This window comes from Synchiropus splendidus, chromosome 7 (assembly GCF_027744825.2).
Source record: "Synchiropus splendidus isolate RoL2022-P1 chromosome 7, RoL_Sspl_1.0, whole genome shotgun sequence".
Taxonomy (NCBI): domain Eukaryota; kingdom Metazoa; phylum Chordata; class Actinopteri; order Syngnathiformes; family Callionymidae; genus Synchiropus; species Synchiropus splendidus.
In genome coordinates this window covers 19,971,204-19,993,052 of record NC_071340.1, presented here as the reverse complement: position 1 = coordinate 19,993,052, position 21,849 = coordinate 19,971,204, and the positions used below count along the sequence as shown (strand labels likewise).

The following is a 21,849-nucleotide window of genomic DNA, read 5'->3' as shown; positions in this document are numbered from 1 at the left end:
TAAAAAAGTTGAATAATAAACCCAGAAGTATTGCGGTAAAATGGTTATTGTAACATGTCAAAACACCCCATTATACCTTTATTTAAATGACAAGTCATTTGCTGCCTAGACTGAAAATATTCTTGAGCGGACCAAACTGAGCCAGCAACACTCATGTATAAAAGTTGGTGTGATGAGGAGGTGCCCAGCATCTGATGACTGAAGTTTGGTTGCTATGGTTGGAATGATCAGAAGAATGTGCTGGAATTACTCATGTGACTAGATGTGTTGACTCCCATTAAAGTGATGCTGGGAGAATAGGGCTGCAACTACTGTACAGACAGGCTAAAACCCTAGAGGACTGATGATGCTCACCCTTGCTTCTGCAGTCACATGATTCTCACTGTGCTGCTGCTGTCTGGGTCTCTGGGTGGCTTCAGCTCAGTGACGCCACCGAAGGTGATTCTCTGCTCCCATCCCTGCTTTGTTTAGTAGGAAGACCCCCGGATTCATAGGCTGTAAACAGCGAATACACATTCATTAAAGGCCGAACAAGTTTCGGTCTTCGTCCTTAGAGTTGGAGTATAAAGCTCACTGAATTCTAAATAAGCTGCAGTACCTGGTGTCAAGATTACACTTCAGAAACAGACCATTCTGATCATTTCCTGGCTGGACGCAAAGAAAAAACAACTTTAGAGACAGAAGAGTCGTGCAAAAACAAAACGGATTGAAAGGCAATGATATGAAAACTGCTTCATGATTTGTAACTTTGAATTTCTTTGAACCCAGAACTGTCTGCTGCTTCTCCTCCCTCGGCCTCTGGAAGTAATTACACCGCCTGCCCAATCCCAGAATTCAGTCTGGGGAGGAGGTGTGGTGAGAAAGAGGTAGAGCGGAGGTTTGGCCAAAAAACATGCAGCCAGAGAGCATTTTCATGATTCAGTAAAACTCCTAAAACCATCGCAGTAAAACTCAAGTGCTACTTCATTTAGCTTCTGATATTAGTCTGATTGAATAAAGATGTTATCGAAGTGGTCGCCAGTGTTCTTTAAGTTACATTTTCCTTGGTTTCATTGGTCTCCTTTCACTTTTAAAAGCTCAGTCCTGTTTGCATTCTGAATGGAGTGCGGATTGAATTAGCTTTTTGTGAGTGCTGATCAAGAACTTTTCATACTAGAAAGGCACTGAGATGCCAAGGAGTTCATTTCACATGACTTTATGAAAACACAGCAAAGCAATAAAACAACTTCCATGATTCAGTTGTGTTGACTCATGGCTAAAAACAAAGTTCTCTGCTCGGATTTGAACTTGCACTGCTTGTGTAAGGCAGCGTGTTGTAACCATTGCAATCAGAATGAACAGTAACAACACATTTTGTCACCAGAGTCAGTTGAATGTTGATTTATTGCAGCGATAGGACTGCATGTTTTGTTTTATTGAGACAAGTTTCATAGCTTTTCGACAGTTCTCAGCGGAACTGGGCGCACGAGCAGCAGAGGTGGGAGGCCATTCAACAACAAACGCTGACTACATTTCATGAAAATCCATTCACAAAACACAACATCAGCCACTCTGTGGTGAATATAATGGTGTACCCTGCATCCTACCCTGGATCCTAATGAGTGTCAAGAGTCCAGGTGTGCTGCTGATAGGGCACCTCTGGTCTTCAACAATAGAACTCGGATGCTTGTCCAAAACAATGACCTCCATTAGCATTGGTTTCGCCTCTGTTAACATTCATTTGTTAGCCTCTTGGTAGCACTCAAATTCGGCCTGTGATTTGAGTTGAAGTGTCTTGTTTTAATGCTGCATCTGCACATCTTGTGAACTGCAATTCGGATGTCATTTTTCTTGATGGATAAGTGTTGCTGCCATCGTGGCTCTAATGTCTGCTGCTGCAGGTCCTACTGTGCAGGCAGGGCTGCAGCATCACAACAAGTTGTGTGATTTTCTGGAGAAATGCCACCTTTGTTTTGTCGTTTTTACATCCTGATGTAAGATTTTAAGGAGTAATAACATTCATCACATTTATAAATAGCATCTTATTAAAATGAATAAATAAATAATATAATATCGTCTTATATTTGTCATTTTACCGGCTGATCATGATGATGTCATAAATGCCCATATCAGCGCATATAAATCATCGACGCAGCCCTATTTGTCTGTCTCACTTTCCGTTGTTTTCCACGATCCAGAGCTAAAGGGTGCTGGTTGTCAAATCTTGAGGGAGTATGAAGTCGAGATGTGTCACTCAATGTTCCTGGGTTATTGCTATTTTTGCTAAATAAATAAGACACTTGCCAATAATGCCGCCGCCTGAGCTTGGCTTTGCTTGCTTCAGGAAAAAGCATCAAGGATGCAACTTGCCAACTTAAACATGCGGCTTATCTGTGGGGAGGAAGAGATGAAAATGTCTGCAACCATAAGTACCATCTCCAATTTTCTGTCGTCACAGAGTGGCATCGACTGTATAATTCGCTCCGTGGGCCTTTTTTGGATTCTGATATCTAAAGGAGCTGTTTCGAGTGTAGTGCATTGATCTGTAATCGTCGTTATTCAGACGCTGTTCAGAAGTAGAGAGACTGAAATGATCATGTGAGGACAAAAGCAGCTCTCCTGACAGCCAGACAGAAACACTGAAGCTCAAACTCACAAATCAAAACAAAGACATGCAGAGAAGAAGACAAATGTTCTGCCAAGTTCCTGATCTCTGACAGACTCTTTTTATTCTCCTGTAGCGGAGGATGATTGAAAGCGCGATGCTCTGTGATAACAGCCGTCGGTATATTGTTTCTTTAGACGTTGATCAGAAGAAACCTGATCCTTAAAAGTGTAGATTTGAAGTCTTCAGTCTTCTCATATGTTCAGAACGAACATATAAAGCTGGATCTTGTTGTGTCTGAGGTCTTAATAGTCAGTATAAATATTTCCAGGTTTATTTTTCCTTTGCCTTTTAAATACGTCACATCTGAGGTTAGGTCAGGCTGAATTCTTCATCTCTTCTAGAGGAAGAGCAGTGTGATCACCCAGTCAGACCTTCAAAACAGCATCCAACTTACACACCACTTCGGTCCTTCCCACTTTGAGACTCTCCTCATTGATCCACCATTTTGACTGGCCGATTTCAGCATGATCGGTGAATGCTGGTCACTACCTGTCATTGCCAATCGATCACGTGTAACAACTGGCGCTCAGATGAAGCCCCGCTGGTTGTTCTTTTGATCTGTCATTCAAAGTTTGCATCCTGCAGCACATGCACGGGAAAATGCTGGGAAGCGCCTTCATATTAAAGACGCTATTTAAAACACCAGCACTTGACAGAGCACAGAGAGTTTTCTGGGCTCATGAAAGTGGGGTCGCTGGTTCCTCAACAGTCGGCTGTTAGCGCAGCTAACACCTGCCGATCCAAGCATGACATTTGGAATGTTCATCTAATTTCCCAAGAAATAATCATTAATTTCACCAAGATAGATGACCAGCCCTTCGGAAATGACTGGAACCGTCACCGTTTTGGAGTCGGGTGCAGCATTCACAGGTCACTTGTATCTGAAACTTTTGAAAAAGTCCTGACTGGAAACTTTCATCAATGCAGTGCTTTCTGTCTCAGAGTTCCGCTGCAGGCATCAAGTGAGTAAATATTTCACGTACATCGTGTCAGAGATTCACCAGACTGTGACGTCTCACATCAAGTTAAACGTTTTTCAGTCGTCCTTTTGACAGAATGGTTGCTGCATTCTGCAAGGGTTTCGTATTTTTTGCCTTGTTGAAGAGGTAAAAACGTGTCTGAATTCAAATGACTTGAAGTTCATTTTTTCCCATCATGCAGACAGAAGATCTCATCGTTTTGATTACAAATCCACTGTCAATCTTTGTGATCGGTATCGGTGACCGGTGGTGATCGGCTGATCGGTAATCGGCAGGTTATCTCTGGTAATCCTGATCAGAGCATCCCCAGTATAACACTGTTAATGTGGTAAATGACTATTTTAAATGCAAATGTCTGGTTTTTGATTTGGTGTGTAAAGGCCCATTTCCAGCAACCATCAGTCCAGTGTTGTTATTAGGGATGCACAGATACCAGTGTATTTTTTTTCCAAAGTGGGTAGTGTATGAGTACTAGCATTTGAGTATTTGTAGTACTTATGCCAATTACACATTCTATCCGAAATGGAGTGGCCTGCGCATTCACCAGATCTCAACCCCATTGAGCTGTTGCGGGAGCAGCTGGACAGTGTGATGCCTAAGAAGTGCCCAATCCAACTTGTGGGAAGAGTTTCTGGAAACGAGGGGTGACATACTAAAAGCTAGAATGCGATAGGTCTGCAATGCTGTAACTGCTACAAATGGAGCATTCTTTGACAAAAGCAAAGTTTGAAGGACAAAATGATTATTTCAAATAAATCAGTCATAAATTATTTTTAGTATACTGACAGTATTTTCAATTCATTTTGCAACTCATTTGATGTATAAAATGTTCTCATCGAAAACATAAAACTGTCTCGGTGACCCCAAACTTTTGAACAGTAGTGTATCCTACATTAACTTACGATTTGACTTTGACTTGTTTTATGAGTGCCAATTAGATGTATAACGTGATTGCATTTTATTGCAATTTGAAATTATAATTGTTCTTATTTGATTGGCGGCTCCGTTGAGCGTGTTTCTTATCTGCTCTCTGTCTGATAATGCTGACAGAAAGCACCCTCCCCTCTCCGACCCCCGCTCTTACTACCAACTCAGCTGGACAGCATGAATTTTAAAAATCCATTTGGAGAAAGGTTTAAAGCTCCGTCTGAAGATTGGGATGTTCTGTAAGCATTTGCAGGCCGTGCTCTGCCAGTTAGAGAAAATGCAGAACTGGCTTGGCTGACAAATTTCAAGCAAAAACCGATCAGACTTTCATGTAGCGAGAGCTGCTCTATGAAGGGGTGTAAATCAGTCAAAAGTCTGAAATGAAATATTTCTTCTCTTTGCTGTGCCGCCGTCATTTTTACATTTTTGGCGCACAGCGCTTGGTCCAGATGACTTTTGGCTATTCACTTGAAAGAATTTCCACTTAAAGCTCCAGTTGAATGCTTTTACATTCGTATGTGCAAATGCCATCGGGCGGTTAAGAGCCAAGTTTAGTGTGTGTGTGGGTTCTTAATGAACAGCATTCCTTTCTTTGAGTTCTGTGGGACTTGATTGTAACTCCTCGCTGGCGTCTCCCCGCAGTTCTCAATCTTCGGCGCTCGGACAGTGGGCCGACCCCTACGGAGTGTGTCCGGGGACGGCGGTGGACGCTGCGGTCTCAGCAAAGCAGAGTTCATGGAGAAGGTGCAGCAGAGCAATGAGGCGTGTCAGCGCGGCGACTTCCAGGCTGCGGTGCAGTTGTACGGCGAAGCCCTGCAGGCCGACCCGCAGAACTGCATCCTCTACAGCAACCGCTCGGCCGCTCTGCTCAAACTGGGCCAGCACCAGGCGGCTCTGGTCGATGCAGAAAGAGCTTGCGAGCTCAATCCCAAATGGCCGAAGGTAAGACTCACCCTCCTCATCTGATGTAGCGACGCTGCACGAACATGATGATGGCAGTGAGCTGCGTTGTGTTAAATTAACCAGTGTTTGCCGCAGACTGCTATTACATGAGCGGTGAAAACCCTACTAATGACCATGTTTTGATGAAACTCCATTTATGTTGTTACATATGCAGATTATTTATAATCTGTTTACACTTTGCTGAGTAAACCCTCTCACATTCATCACATGATTATCAGCTACTCACTCCCACATTCTGGTCTCTTTCTGTAGAAACACGCTGCTTTGCTGCTCCTCTACCTTTGGTTTCCCTCATACATTCTGGTCTCTTTCTGTAGAAACACGCTGCTTTGCTGCTCCTCTACCTTTGGTTTCCCTCATACATTCTGGTCTCTTTCTGTAGAAACACTGCTTTGCTGCTCCTCTACCTTTGGTTTTCCTCATACAGTCTGGTCTCTTTCTGTAGAAACACGCTGCTTTGCTGCTCCTCTACCTTTGGTTTTCCTCATACATTCTGGTCTCTCTCTGTAGAAACACACTGCTTTGCTGCTCCTCTACCTTTGGTTTCCCTCATACATTCTGGTCTCTTTCTGTAGAAACACGCTGCTTTGCTGCTCCTCTACCTTTGGTTTTCCTCATACATTCTGGTCTCTTTCTGTAGAAACACGCTGCTTTGCTGCTCCTCTACCTTTGGTTTTCCTCATACAGTCTGGTCTCTTTCTGTAGAAACACGCTGCTTTGCTGCTCCTCTACCTTTGGTTTCCCTCATACATTCTGGTCTCTTTCTGTAGAAACATGCTGCTTTGCTGCTCCTCTACCTTTGGTTTTCCTCATACAGTCTGTTCTCTCCCTGTAGAAACACACTGCTTTCATTCATTTAAATTCATCGTCATGTTTTGGCTTTATAACTAGACATTTAATGCTGCCCATAATTTACTTCTGAGGAGCAGAGTATAATCTCCTTGCGTCCATACTTCATATTTTCTTCATACTGTATATCAAAATCACAAATTGTGCCACAATCAGGTACTTTGTTTGTTGTCTTTGATCCAATTCCTGCTCATTTTGGTTCAATGAAAATGTCAATGCTGTAAGTGGCGCAACATGAATAATTGTGGTGACTCCATCACTTCTTAAGATAAGTGGCAGTAGTAGTACAAGTAGTTTAGCATAAAAGGTTTAATAGCACGTCTGACCTTAAGCCGTTCCTGTTCCGTTTTTAAAAATAATTACATATTATATTGCTGGCACTTATCTAGTCGCATGCTGGTTGTGATTTTGTTAACAGAATAACTCCAACTAACCGAGTAATGTAACTTACAATGTTGGTTGGAAACACACTAACTTAGAAGTGATTTGATTTTCTACTGCCGATAAATGATAAATAAATTTTGTGTCTGTAGAATACAACCTATGATCAAATCACTGTGATAAATCAATTCCCCAGTGACTATGGTGTTTACCAATATTTTGAAGGTTTTTTTTGCATTCATCTGAGCGGTAGCTTCTTCTTCGTGGCTGTCATGTCGGTACTTTGTAGCACTACTGCCACCTACCGTCTGTTTGAGATCATTGCTCTAAGAATATCAAACATTGATTTTTTTTATTTTAAAGACATCTCAATAAGCCTTTGGATGAGAGATTTGGTGGAGGTTTGCGCTCTCTGAGTGTATTTTCTGTTCTGTTTCGGTTTCCTCTTCCATCCAGCAACTTACATGGATGTGAGTGGCAGTACAGTCCTAAGAGCCATCGCTCCCTCGCTCCTGTGGCAGATGTTTAATAAATGGTTGCTGTACGCCATATTATGAGAGCAAATATAAGCCTAACAGGAACAGAGAACTACATCAGTACTCAGCCAGATCACTAACACTGTTTATACCATGACGCATGACTAGCACAGTCCAAAATCAACCCTCTCTTCACCTGATTCCTCAAAACTCAGGTTGCAATTCTGAGATAAATGCTCTTAGATGAACCTACTCCCATCTTTTTTATTGTTATTGATCCTGTTTAAATGAGAATCTGTGCAGTTCTTAGATGACTTCACTCACCACCACGGCACTCACCCTATGATGATTGAGCTCATGACTTCATCTGTCTCTGAATGGTCTAATCCTGGAGGAGACTATGTGGGTTTATTTAGCTAAATGAGCCCTTTGTTGTAATGTGTTTGTCAGGTCAGAGCCAGAATTTGCTTGCTACTTTTTGTTTTAATTCTGGGTTAGCCTGTAGTTGAAGTCTTTATTTATGTGTTTGCATGTCAACAAGGGTCCAAACAACCTTAAAAAAAAGACTTGTTTTTGGACTGACTCTGATGTTTTTAGCTCATTTTCAAGTCTCTAACTAATGCAGCAGACTTTGGTCAGAGGAAACGCACACAATCACAGGAAGAGCACGGAAGGAGACTTTAAAACTTGGTGCGATTGCGAGTCACCCAGCGCCAGCCTCTCGGGCGTATTCATGTTTAGCCCTCACACATATCATTTTAATGCGACAAACGTGTAAAAGATGCATTTTGTTTCCTTGCATTGTGTGCACTCTGTGAGGCCACAAGTTTGTCAATTCCCTGCACGCCCTCTCCACTGTAGCTGCTGATCAATACCAAGTTTTCTGAGGTCTTGTCTTTGATCTTGTCCAGGCTTCGCAGATAAAGCCCCGATGGATTTCACATTACTCAGCCCGCTGTTGGAGAGAGATTCCTCCCAGTGATGGCTGCGCATTGATCGGGGGATTTCACTTGCAGAGTTACTTTTGTCTGTCAGGGAAAATTGACGATTATGTGGATTTATTTGGGGAAATTATTAGGCAGGTGGAGAGAACCAATGAGTGTTTGTTTGTGATTCCTGTGATGTCAAAAGGCCCTGCAGGTGTAATGTGGTTTACCTATCCTGTGAATAGTCAACCATAAATGCTTTCAGTGGTGAGAAGATCATAGGTTATGGATTGAAATTAGTTGAAAGCATGATGGTCAGAATGTATATTTCAAATTTGACAAAGCAAAGATTGGTGTGAAACAACATGGTAATAAAATAAATCAAAATTAAGTCAGGATTACTCTAAATGTCAAGTGTTATAGTAACAACAAACATATGCAACATTAAAGAAATATATTATTTAAAAAATCAATGTTGTATTACATAGAATATGTGCTTAAAAATACAGACAAGAGGCGATCTATGTTTTGAAATATAAATATGTTTAAATGATTATAGTGTGGTTTTATCTACTGATAAGTCACAGGCACAGACAGTCAAAGGTGTCCATGTGTCCACCGAGCACCTGGTGTCAACAGGTCTTCACTGCTTCAATATAAAGTTGTCAATCCTTTATCGTCTCCGGATACTCTGAGCCGCGCAAGACATTAATTTCGGAGAGATTTCAATATTCCGTTCAGGCCAGCGAGGCTGAAGGATAATTGAAAATTGCTGCTAAAATCATTCCCCTTTTCTCCACTTTATATGCTGTGTAAGCACAATGAAGGCTTTGTGGTCGGGTGGGGGATGGTGGCCTTAATCGAGCCTGTGTAGCTGTGCTCCGACTTGGATTTAGGAGCCTAACGGCTCTGGCTGTCTCTTGCTGGGAGTTACCGACTCAGTGAGGATGTTACTTTTGTATCACTAGGTAAAGAGATTACGGTGTCTGACGTGCTGACAGCCGCATCAGATCCCTGCTGGTCCTCTGGTGGGATGCGTTTCTTTTCATCACCACAAGGGGGCAGTGCTGCCAAAGAGGACGGCCATGTTTAGCCCAGGCTTCATAGTCGTTCTCAGCATATATCATAAATCAATGCTGTCCAAATATCAGCATGAGAACCTTTTAGACTGAATTTGCCTTCTGTTTTTTTCCCCTCACCAGCTGAAGGTCGGTTCAGAGAAAGTAGTTTTCAGTGTTGTGCCTGCACAAGATTCTCACCTATATGATCGGTCCATGTAAGGGCCGTCCACAGTCCAGCTATAAGCCCAGCAGCTGGGACATATTGGGGCCACTCACACTATGCAATGGTCGGTACATCCCAAAAAGAGTCCAGAGAAGGGTGGTGCAAATTAGGTATTGGTATTAATTACAATGCAATATACAATAAAATACCAAATATAGTTGTGTTGTAACTAACATTTAGGATCATCACTATTTTACAAACTCATAAAATTATTAGGTGACTCAAAGGCTATTTTTTGTGTGGACTGAAAGAAATGTCGAAGATTGGAAACCAGAATGTAGGGCTTTGTTTATTGAGATAAGATAAAGTGAAAGCCATGCCAGCAAGCATTTGACCTGCAGAGGATTGTATTCTCTACCTTATGTTACAAACCTACTAGAAATCCAATTTGACCTCCTGCTTTGATGTGTGATGACAACATCTTACAAGAGCACACTTCACTCCAGAAACTCAACATTCAATACTTTGTGCTGTGATATAAAATAGCCGCATAACACTCTGGTCGTGAAGCATTGAAGCAAGATGATTCCCTGACCATAAACAAGGTCATAGAATACCACATCTTGCTTTGAGAATGTGCATTAGATAGTCTGTTGTTTCCATTAGTCAGGGTGTCGTACACACTACAAATGAGTGTGATTAATCAGGGAATGGAACTTTAACGTCACGCAACATAGTGGTGCATTATGAGACTTGCGGTACAAGTTCTTGGGGGGTTGTTTGGAATCACAGTTCATTCATTCATGAAAGGATTTGCCGCTCTTTTTGGTGGAGAGCGTCGCATCATGTGCTCCAGTAACTCTGTGTTGCAGCAGTGCAAGCATGTTCTTCAGTGCTACTGCCACCTGCTGTCAGATTGAGCTCATTGCTATCAATGGTATCAATATATATAGAGAGAAAATAAATGGAGAGCGATAGAAAAAAAGAGTTGTGGGTGGAAGTGAATGGTTTCTTGGAAATCTGTGTTCTGATGTGACTGTGGTGCTCTGAGTTTAACCCAACTGCCTGCCACGTTTTCTTCTGACCTTGGTTAGTGCATTTCTCCAGAATTTCTCTGTTCGCCGTTCTGTGGCCCGTGATGGATTCAGCGAACAAATGAGTGAGGATCATACACCAAGGTGTTATGCATTGCTGCACAGAACTGATTAGTGATGATGGTCCTGCCACTGACGGGGGGCCTCGGGGAAAGAGAAGTGCCGCCGTGCCCGGTGTCATACAGGCCATCTGCCACACGTGGATGTTCGATGACAGAACAGGGATTAAATCTCAGAAGTGTGCCGGCATTCAGCTCCATTGTAAGAACATAATATCATCAATCACTCCTCCGCACCACCATCACAAGCGTACTTCAGGATTGGCCCGTCAAACGGTGACAGGCCTGCTTCTGCTGCCCATAAGCCCCAGTGAGCAGCCCACCCCTCCTGAAGCCCACAGGCGGCTGGTGAAGGAACCCCCCTTGTCTAATCTGTCAGCTTCCCCTGCAGCGAGTGCCAACAAACACATTCAGAAGGAAAATGTGCGGCTTAATGACCCGAGACAGCTCCGGGCCCTTTGTACCTCGCCCTTTTGGTGAATATAAAAAGCTTAAATGAGAACAAAATAGGGTGTCATTTCATAGACGGGGGCCTGGTGCTTGTGTGTGTCTGCTCACGTTTCAAGCCATTGAGCCGCCGTCAGAGGGGAACTGTAAGAAAGCGCTCGCTCAAGTCGCAATGTGTGATTAATGTAGGAAATGAGTGTTTGCATGTTTCTATAAACCACTCCAGCCGACATCGTTTGTGGCACTGTTTAGTTTACATCCGAATGCTTTCGCGCCCACAATTAATCAGGTTTCATTTTCTAAAGCAGTTTAATCATCTGACCGTAATTAAATGTGACTGGTGTCGAGATGGACTGCATCCTAATGGAGTATGGCTATTGCACATTGTTATACTCGGGTCTTATGAACCTCAAATGTGCGCTTTGTTTTTGATAGCAGCTGTTAGTTGTGCTAACAACCCATGTAAAACGGTCCTTATCTGCCTCAAGAGATTGAATTCAATTTGTGTGCTCAGAAAGTGAGTTCACGTCCTGGGCATCATCTCTGGACTCACACTTCAGCGGATAGGGTTCATAGGTTTGTCCTGAGGCAGATGCTTGTGTTATATCCATAGTTTTTGACCCCAACGCCTCCAATCTGTTGTGTTCTGATAGAAAAGCCATTCAAGCAGGCGAGTACTAGTCAGACCTCGAACTGGTGGAGGGATTCCTAACCTTAAACGTGATGTCTTAAGAGGCAATATTTGGGCATTTTTGTATGGATCCCAAACTATCATCACAAAGCAGTAGTTGGCACTAAAGAAGTATGACATCAGCGTCATTCAATTTGTTTTTTTACAGCTAACATTGTTTTGTTTAGGACGAAGAAAAGTGGCACCAACACAGGTGATAACCTCCTTTGGAACTTGAGTCAACGAAAGTCATTGTAGATTTGGGACTTCATCCGCTCAACATCTGCAAAGTACCACGAAACTCCAGGCATTACAAAACTATCAAGGATCAGTGATGGTGGTTACATATGAATGTTTCCTGACTCAAACTTTCTTTAAGCAGATCTACTCTCAGTGGGGGAGCGATGAAGAACAACCAATACAGTGAGCACAGCAGCTAATCATCTGCAAAGAATAGTAACAAGATCTGAAGATCATTCACATCCTGTAGAAAATTCACCTGTAAAGTCCTGAGTGGGGCCTTTTTTATGCTTGAATACACCACTTAGCTCATACTGATATAAATAAAGTGCCTCACAATTTAGACATTTAGACTTGTGTCTGTAGATTTGAATAAAAACCCTTTAATTCTGTTGCCAATGTACTGCACCTCCTTGCAGCCAACTGTCTCCTCTGTCATCAGTCAAGCTGCTGAAAGTTCCAAGGGAACTAAGACAACTGCGACGTCAAGGGAAATGTCTCGGGCACTTGCTTACGCACGGTTCTTGGCTATAATGGTTCTAATCACGAGGATTCTCTCTCCTCAAGCGTTTATTGTTTGCACCCACTCGTAATGATTCGTCAAATCTGTTTCCCAAATGAGCCTGTGACATATTTTTAGTTTCCCAGCGAATGCAATCGCTCGTGAACATTTTTCACTTTCCCCAACATGAAGCGTCCCCAGGCGTCCCAGTGGAGGAGCTCTGGGTTTTTACCGAGACAATGAGTGGAAAGGTCACCGAGTGTGAAGAGCTGAAAAGAGACTGTAATTACAGCACCAGCATATCCAGCAATTGTGTACAGAATAGATGCTGACACCCTGATGAGACCAAAAGCTTCTTTTCCCCGCAGTGCTCGGTGATGAGACTGCGGAGTGTGGAGCGGAGAGAGGAGCGCTGGGTGTGATTTTAAGACCTGTGGCTGAGGCATGTGTATGAAGACGGTCTACGGTTTATTAATGCTCTTCTGTCGGGATTACCGTCTGGAGTGTTGGCTCTGCAGAATAAAGACCTGGATTTTTTCGATTCAGTCTTGTCACGTCGTCAGTGGGCCGCTAAAGAATATTGACCGTAAAACTCAAGCAATTATTCCGAAGAAAGGCGTCGTTTTATGATGACAAAGGCGTTTATGACATTCTATAATGAAAAGAATGAAACTAGATAAGTAAAAGATTTATAATACTAATAAACAAAGGAAATAAAATCTGATTTTTTTCAATTGAAATATTATAAATAAAGAAAACTAATGTGAGATATTGCCAAAGGACAATAATATTCATTTGGGGAACATAATTAAAAGTTTTCGATTGAGGAAAGAAAGTGCACATTTTGATTGTGTTTTGTTTGGAATATTCATGGTTGTTTCTGTTTCTTTTCAGTTAATTTAATCAAATGAGCTGAAACAGCAACTTGAAAATGAAATACTCACCCTCCTTCAAAAAAAAAAATCTGATTTGGGGAGAGTTTTATGTAAATGAGTCCCCAATCATGTTGCAAATTAATTTTTAATATGTAACCTGATGAATATTTATGCCAGCCTGAATCTGTGCCAAGGCTGACATCACAATGTTTACCTATGCAGTTATTCTAAAGAATCCGAGTCTCACCCTCAACTGGCCAGCTTCATTCTAATGATCCGCTAAATTTGTACCGGAAAATCCATCTGAACAGCAGGCTGCTCATATGTTAAAAAAAACAAACCAGTGTGAAAACCAGTGCAAGTCACCCAGTTCAGAGTTCGGAGTTTGCTGTGGCCAAAAAAAACTAGCTAACTTGCTCCATCATATTAGCTCATTAAGATCATATGAATTTTCATAAAGTGGCTCCTTTTTATCAACATAAAATATTCATTCCACCTTCCAGCCATTAATTCTCAACAGTGGAAATATAATTTGGCAAATGAAGGCGTGTTTTTGCATTTTACGGTCTGTTTTGTTGTTGACAACATTCATACTTCTGCTTCATCCTCCTCACATCATGTCTCAGAGAAGGTCCAACCAACCTGTTCCTTTGGGCACGACCTAAAACATGTGATCATGGAGGAACGATTAGGAACCTTTGCCTTTTCGTTGAGCTCTTTCTTCATCTTCACGGAACAATATTGTCACTACCGGAGTCAGTCTGTCTTATGCAGCATCCTTCCCTCACTCACCAGAAGATGGTTCAACTCCTCAAATTGGGGAGAAACTTTCTATTGAGATTTTAAGGTTTCAGCCTGAAGGAGCCAACCTCTCTCCCTGTTAAAATTATGTCCTTTGCTTAATTTGATTCTCTTCAATAGACATTCTGTTAGCATCTTCTTGCAATGCAATGGATTCTTGCCGGTTTCATTGACTTCATTTGACAGGCTTAAAGACGTCCTCTGTGTGTGTTCCCCTTGGATTAAAAGAATCCTGCACATCTGCAGTGTCTTAACCATATGATTATAGTGTTGTTAAGACTTCTGTTCCTCTTCATGAGAGTTTGTGCTTTGGGTTAAAATAAGGTCTCGCTGTCTTTTTCCCCTCTTCGCCCGGGCGGCCGCTGTTTTCCACTGCCGTTTCGGACTTTGCCACGGAGAGAGTCGAGTCATGAACCACTAATGAGAGGGTTCCCTTTAGCTTCCATCCAGCCAGCTAATGAACAAGTCAAATGAATGGCATTTAATTACAGACCTGAGCGAGCGGGACGGACGCAGGCCTGGCGCTTGCAGACGCTAACCTGAAATTATTTGTCTGGAAAATTTGTGAAATAAGCGAGAGCAATTAAACGACATTTTTTTTTCAGCCTTTAGAAAAGCTTGTGGTCAGGCAGCGCCGCGCTTGTGCCCCGGCGAAGGAAAAGTGATCACACGCGATTTGGCTCTTTTGATTTCGACAGTAGTTCTTGGCAGCTGCGTCAGATATATCAAAGTCAACGTTTTCTCTTTTTGGTATGCAGCAGCGCCTCGACTTTGGTGGCTTGCAGTGGTGCTCTGCTGGGGAATACGGCGCACGCTGGCTAATGATCTTGTATTATGTTTGATGGTAGAAGAAGCTTTTGATCGGGTGTGTTCTCAAAAACCTGATGAATAGGATTCATGACAATCTAATTTATCCTTCAAACAACTTCACAACTTTTTCTTTGACTCTCAAAGACTGTGAGAAAAGTATAGCTGTGGTGCACTACTCATCTTGACTCTTACTTCCTGTTTACTCTTTAAAAGAAGGACGTGCACAGTACTTGTTTACTATTCTGAGTCACAATTGGTCTCAAGCAAGTCTCATGTTATTCTATATTTATATTTACAACAATAGTGTTTGTCTATAAGCCTGTGAAGGATTTGTATTCCTTATTTTAAGAATATGTGTTACGCACGACTCCCTCAGTGAAAAGCCTCAACTGGCTTTTTCATCTTGAAAATTTATTATGTGAACTGCTATTTTTAGAACGCTGTTTCTTTTCTCAATAGAAATGTATGAGCGATGATTACGAATCCCTCTGCTTGCTGTGTTGGTGGCCAAGCGGTTTTGTCTCTGCCACTCAGGCGCCCGGCAAATTGCAGTGCCGAGTAAAATTCAATCTGCCTTCAAGTAACACAATATCAGGCATTAAAAACACACGAAAAATGTCCTCTGTGTGATGATGACCGCTACTTGTGAGCAGCTGCTGTGTCCAGCATCGTCTAAAAATAAAATGTTTTAGTGCCGGGTGATTTCATTTGATGTCATCGCTCTGTCGTGACCCCCACTTTCTCCCCGTGAGCGTGTTTCCAGACTGTCCTGAGGCTAAATGAGTCAGAACTGGCTGATGTCACCCTGATCGTAATCTGTGAAGCCCATCAACACCTCAGATTCATGATTTGTTTGGATTCTGGGAGTATGCCTGTTCCCTTTTTTTACAGCGTGTTATCGAGTTATATGATTATATTGTGTATTCACTGGGGACCCACACCCATGAAGGATCTGCAGCCGCCATCTTTGCTTGTATCCATTGAGGTATAATGCAGAAAACACACATCTGTGTGTCAATAAAATCTTTCTTATTTCATAGGTAATGTTCTAAATTTATAAGCTCAAACCACATGATTTATTTTTGAAATAATACAGTATGTATGAAGTCATTTTCCCTCCTCTATTCTTCACTGACTACAGCCTCACGGTAGCCTATAAAAACTCTGGAAGCCTATGAATTCTTTTCTTTTCTGTTAGTTGGGGACGAAAGTGGAGCCTGTGTTCAGATGAGGTACTTGAGTGCCGCTAAGCTCTAAAGTTATTGACCATTACTCTAAACTTGTTCATGTCGTCATAGTTAAATCTACTTGCTCCACAGTCCAAAAATGATTCATCTGGACTGAGCCTCAGGTTCTCAGATATGGTACCTGTCATTCGTCTCTTTCAGCATGCCTGAAGCAGAATGTGCTGACTGGGTAGAAGTTGTAGACCTCAACATAACTTTGCTGTGCTGAGTCCAGTTTGCTGCTGAAATGAACACCCAACCATTTCACCAGTTAATACCTCTTCTATTCCGCTTTGTCCTCCAGAGCGAGATTGCAGGGGGAGCTGTGCCAATCTCAGCACCAACAGGTGATAGGCAGGGGATGCCGTGGCCAAGTTGCCAGTTCATCACACGGCAACTCGCCCACACATTCACACCCATGGGCAATTTAGAGCGCCCAGTTAACCTGAACCCCAAACAATGTTTTTGGACTGTGGGAGGAAACCAGAGAACCTGGAGAAAACCCACACGCACCCAGGCAAACTCAATGCGGCAAGGCGAGAGTGCTAACCACTAGGCTGCTGTGTGGCAATAAACCACCTTTAATATCTATAGATTTAGTGGTGAGTGGTGATATTTTTGTGTTGCTTCACACGTATGGCGTAACATAGTGATGTTGGGAAAATGGTCTTCTGCGTCCTATATTGAGGCCAAAGGCAGCCTTCCATGTTGCATGTTGACACATAGGTATTTCAATGAAGTATGCTGAAGAACGCTTTGTTCCGATGTGGCGTTCAAGGAGCGTTGGAGCGAGAGGTGTCGGTACACTGATGGAAGTCACTGAGACTGAAATGCATGGATTTTTCTGAGGCTTTATATTGCAAGTGACATGTTGTTTTATGTAGAAGGTCAGGAGTGCCATGGCTTACCTAACCGCTGTTTCTCATACGTGATGAGCTGCCCACAGCATCAGGAAATGCTGCTGAAGGTGGAGCATGTCCTTCGGTTGAAAACCTATTGTGTTAACATGCAACGCAGAAGACTGCATAGGATGCAAAAGTCCTCTTTCCCAACATCAATATATTACGCCATGGGAGTAAGGATGTGTAGCGAAGGCGAAGTATTTTCTTCATACAGAACTACTTCCGAGATAGACGCTTCTGATATTGTGGCATTTGTGTGTTATTCAGGCCTTCTGCGAGAAGGCAATATTGAGGTATATTACATTTACTTGTAAATCGGAAAAACAAAGATGACGGCTTTTCCGTTGCTACGTCAAACTTGACCTTTCTGTTGGCATAATTATTTCAGAGCCTGAGACTGACTCCTGCCAATTCCTGAAACGTTATTTGTGCAACAGTGCACTCACCTGACGCAGAACGCCATCTTTTCTTCCCGCTGGTAAGCCAGTCGAGACCGATTGGGTCCTCGTTGAGGCAGAAAGGCAGAAATGGCCACTGAACTAAATCGAGTTGGGTGACAATTAGCATCTGGTTAATGCTTGTTCTTTTATATATTATTATTCTTTTCACCAATAGTAGGGCATCAATGTGTGGAAGATCATCGGTCGGTGCTTTTTCACTTCCACGTGGGATTTTTTTGGGCCTTACTGTTCTGGAATTGCTCTTTACTGTCTTCACTGCAGCAACAGTGAGCTCATCTTGTACAGCAACAAAAAGCACTTTTCTGTTTCATGGGGAGTCGTTATTGATTGACCACCTGCGGGCCGTAAACATAAGTCTCTGTTATGAAAATGCCAGAAACAGTACGCGTCAGACGTATTGGATTTGAAAGTTTTGTTTTTTTGTTTGTTTCCGATATTGTTTACTAGATAAGCAATTCAGAAAATGAACTGCCTGAGGTCCCAGTGTCCCAAAAGAAATAAAATCTGTTAAAGGCTTGGTAAGCACCTCAAACCAGAAACTTTCAATCATGTTAAAGAATGTCTGAAACTACGGAATGCTTTTTCCCCCTGGATGCAACAAATTGATTACTGGCTTAATAGCTTTTTGCCTGCTATTCCATGGCAGGAAAATGTCAAAAGACCCAGAGAATGAAAGCTCATTGACATGCTGACGGCATAACCGCACACTGCTGATAGCGGATCAACCCCACAAGCCCGAGGAAATGAGGAAAACAATTGCACCATGCTCCCAGCACATCACCCCTGTGGTTATACAGATGTGCTTCCTCTCTTCTTTTAGGGGATCCTCTGGTTTCCCACCTCGGCTGATGCTGGCTCCGCCCACATGGGAGCGTAACAGACCTCAGGCCCAGGAGCTGGAAGTCTCCAGAATTAGCACAGCCTTGTACTGCTACATGGAGCAAGCAATCCCGTTGGGGAAGTGGGGTAGTGCCGAGAGCAACCCACGAGAAGCCCATTAGTATACACTGCATAAGCGTGGAGAGATGAAGAGCAGCGCTGGGAGTTTGTTTCCGTCCCACAACTGCTTCCCAATTCAGTCGCACTCACCTCCCAACTTAAGGTGACTGGAATACAATGGTTTTCTGTAGTGTCACATCCAGGAGCTGATTCACACCTGCTCCGTAACATGTGGTGAGCAGATAGCACTCAGAAGTCTGGAAACCACTGATGTATAATTAACACGCTGGGGTCGCTGCTCCATCTTGCTGTGTGTTTCTCACCACATCTCTTCAGTATCGCACCAAAGTGGTAATGGCCTGGTTTTTCGCACATACTTGCACAGGGATGAAGGTTCTATAATTCTCTCTCCAGGTGTGGAGAGGGAGTTTATTATTCTTGTTTAGTTTTAGAAACAGAAGCTTCCTATGTTACTCTAAAGTGAGGATGTCACCGGAGTCATTGTCGGCAGATCAGCACTGCCTGATCTATTCGGGAATTCTTCTATTATTAGGCTGAATTTAATATTTCATATTAAAGCCATGACTAGCAACGTCTTGGTTGATCATCCATGACCATGGCTCGAAGAACTATTACGGCACATATTCGATCAGCTTCTGCAGTGTCACTAGGTTTATTTTCAGGGTTGTAGTGATACTTTCATGTTTGTTTTTGGCAAAGTAGGGTTGGTTTTGAACCGGCTGCCCTGCAGGACCCTTTAATAACGTCTTGCTGACGTTTTACTGGACCAGTCTAGCTCTGTCCTCTCACCTGAGACCACTTTGTGATCCCAGTTCTCAGATTTACGGCGGAACATCAACGTCCCCACCACAATATGGTCATGAATCGCAGGAAGGTGGAGGAAACTGACTTGTCATCACGAAAGAAAACCAATGATGGAACAACCAGGCCATTCTGTGTGTTCAGGGTAGTCAGTTGACCTCATTCTATTGGGTACAAAACGTTGTTGGACCCTAACCCAAGAGGAGACTTGTAGCTGTGTCTATTAGCTTAGTTGCTGAGTTAAATCCAGGTTTATGACAAACAAGTAACCTTGTGGTTTGTCTATATCTGTCCTAACATCCTCTTTTTGTCTGTTCATCGCACCGTAGTGCAAGTTCTTCTGTAATTATTGACTAAACATGCATGTCGTGTATGATTAATGATATGAAATAATTCATGAATGTTTGGAAGGCAGTCCGGAATAATGAGCGCCTCATATTATGCTAGCATGTTTCTGCGATCAGTCACACATGAGACAATTTAAATATTCAAATTCTACTCAGCCAAAGATGAATCTTCTCCCTCTGTCTGAGTGGTTTTTGTGTGTAATGGCCTCCAGTCTAATTCATTCTTCTAAAGTGCTCCTTCTAGATCTCTGGGCTCGTTCTTAGGCAGCTAAATTACTTACTTGTGTCAGGTAATTACAATTACTCTGTTTGAGTGCCTGGACCGCCGTGTCTTACTTCGATATTTCCCTCTAATTCTTTTCTTCAATAATGAGTTTTACACAGAAAGGCAGGAGAAACAATAACGACAGCCGCGGAATGGAGCGGCCTGCGGTGAAATATCTGCTGTGAAACACAGAGTACAGGTGGTGTGTTTATGTGTGAGTAGCTGACAGATGCCTGCGTTGATATGGATACGAGCTTGGTATTTGACCAGAGGCTCCACTGCACCACCCAAGCGTTTACAATCATTCGCCAACACTACTGCATTAGAATTGAATTCGCAGAACAATCTAGATTATCACCACCAAGCAATCGTGAAATAATGCATTCATTGTTTTGGACGAGAACGTAGATGCAGTGAGTCGACATTAGACTGGTAAGATATGACGCGAAGGTCATCATGCTGCATCATCGCTATTCCTTTGTCCGCATAGGATGATTGCCTTCTCATCATTGTTGCTCTTTGAAGGAAATCTTGTGTCAATCTGGCCTGCGGAATCATTTGGTTTGTGACAGCTTCAAACACTTGTAGGCAAAATTCCACTAAATATTAATTTAAAATGCATTGAAAACTACAAGATAAGAAAGTTGATGTGTACCTGTGGATCAAGGGGAAATAACCTTGTGTCCTGAGAATAAAAAGGGAGGCTCAGTAAACCCTGAAAGTAGGCCAGAACCAGCTGTTAGATTGATATGACACATTAATGTAGACTCTTTCAATATGTCTAACTTTCATCAATGCGTCGTAGCGACCCATCCTTACTCTCATGGTGTCATATATTGATGTTGGGGAAGTGGATTTTTCTGTCCTAAAGTAGCCGGAGGTGGCCTTCAGCATTGCATATGAATGCATTAGGTTTTCAATTGAAGCACATGTTCACCTTTCATGGCATTTCTGGCCGTGGCTAGCACGTCACATTCTACATGTAACAACGTGCCATTTGCCATTGAAAGCCCCTCAGACAGTCATAGTGACTTTCTGTATTAGCACTGTCAGTAAGGAGGAGAAAATCCACGATGATTCAGTGAAGAGAGCTTTGGAACGTCAACATGCAACGCTAAAGGCTGATTTTTTCTTCAGTATAGGACATCTCAAAAGCCCACTGGGAGTGAGGATGGATTGGTTCTATGAGTATTTTTCCACCAAAAGACTACCCTCTTATGCGGCAGGACTCCCAGCTACATACTATAACAGCCAAAACTCACTTTTTTGTCATTCTTGTTTATTGACAATATTGTTATATCTTTGGTACCTGTTCATCTCACCCCAGCCTCAGTGTTGTACTGATGCATATGAACAATGCATAGTGTGGCTGTCGTCTAGGGGTAGCCGCCCAGACCTACTTTCCAATCTGAATTCAGTCACCTGGCGCACCTTTTTGTGGGTAAACTGTGTGTAGTAAAAACTCTTCGGGGCTTGGTGAAAAGTCTTAAGAAGTCGGCATGACCTTTGCACTTTGCCAGTAAGGCTCATCCTGGCGCTCCATTCTTCAATATATTTCTTATTCTCTTACTTTAAGAATTATTTGACTATTATTATTATTTTTTAAATAGACTTTCACTGTGTTTATAGTTTTTGCCATTGTTTCGTTGTTGTTCCTCAATAAAAAAAGGAGGATCGAAAATGGGGCACGATTGCGTCATATTTTTTTCCCTGTGTTGTAAATAGGTTAGTTACACATTCCTACTGTCCAGTTAAGCGACCAGTAAGCACACTCACATGCAAATAAAGAGGATTAGGAGTCCACTCCGACGAGCCAACCACCTGATTGTTTCTGGAGCAGTTCTATAATAATAATAATGTAAAACTGAAATATTTGATCAAGTCTTCTTGAATATAGCTCCAGCATCAGGAGCAAAGCTGGTTGTATTATCAAGTCACATTTTAGAAAAATCTAAACTGATAAACACTCGATCAGATTACAAAGCTTAACATGGTTATTAACAGTTTCAGAGACAA

At 42.5% G+C, this 21,849-nt stretch overlaps 1 protein-coding gene across 2 annotated transcripts in view; it reads left to right on the top strand.

Annotated features, from left to right (window-relative positions):
• Positions 1 to 21,849, top strand: part of ttc28 (tetratricopeptide repeat domain 28) — a 222,976-nt gene that overhangs the window by 1,879 nt on the left and 199,248 nt on the right. For both annotated transcript variants that reach the window (XM_053870004.1, XM_053870003.1), the window contains exon 2: positions 5,197 to 5,496. In XM_053870004.1, the coding sequence (XP_053725979.1) occupies positions 5,197 to 5,496 (300 nt within the window). The remainder of the gene's footprint in view (positions 1 to 5,196; positions 5,497 to 21,849) is intronic.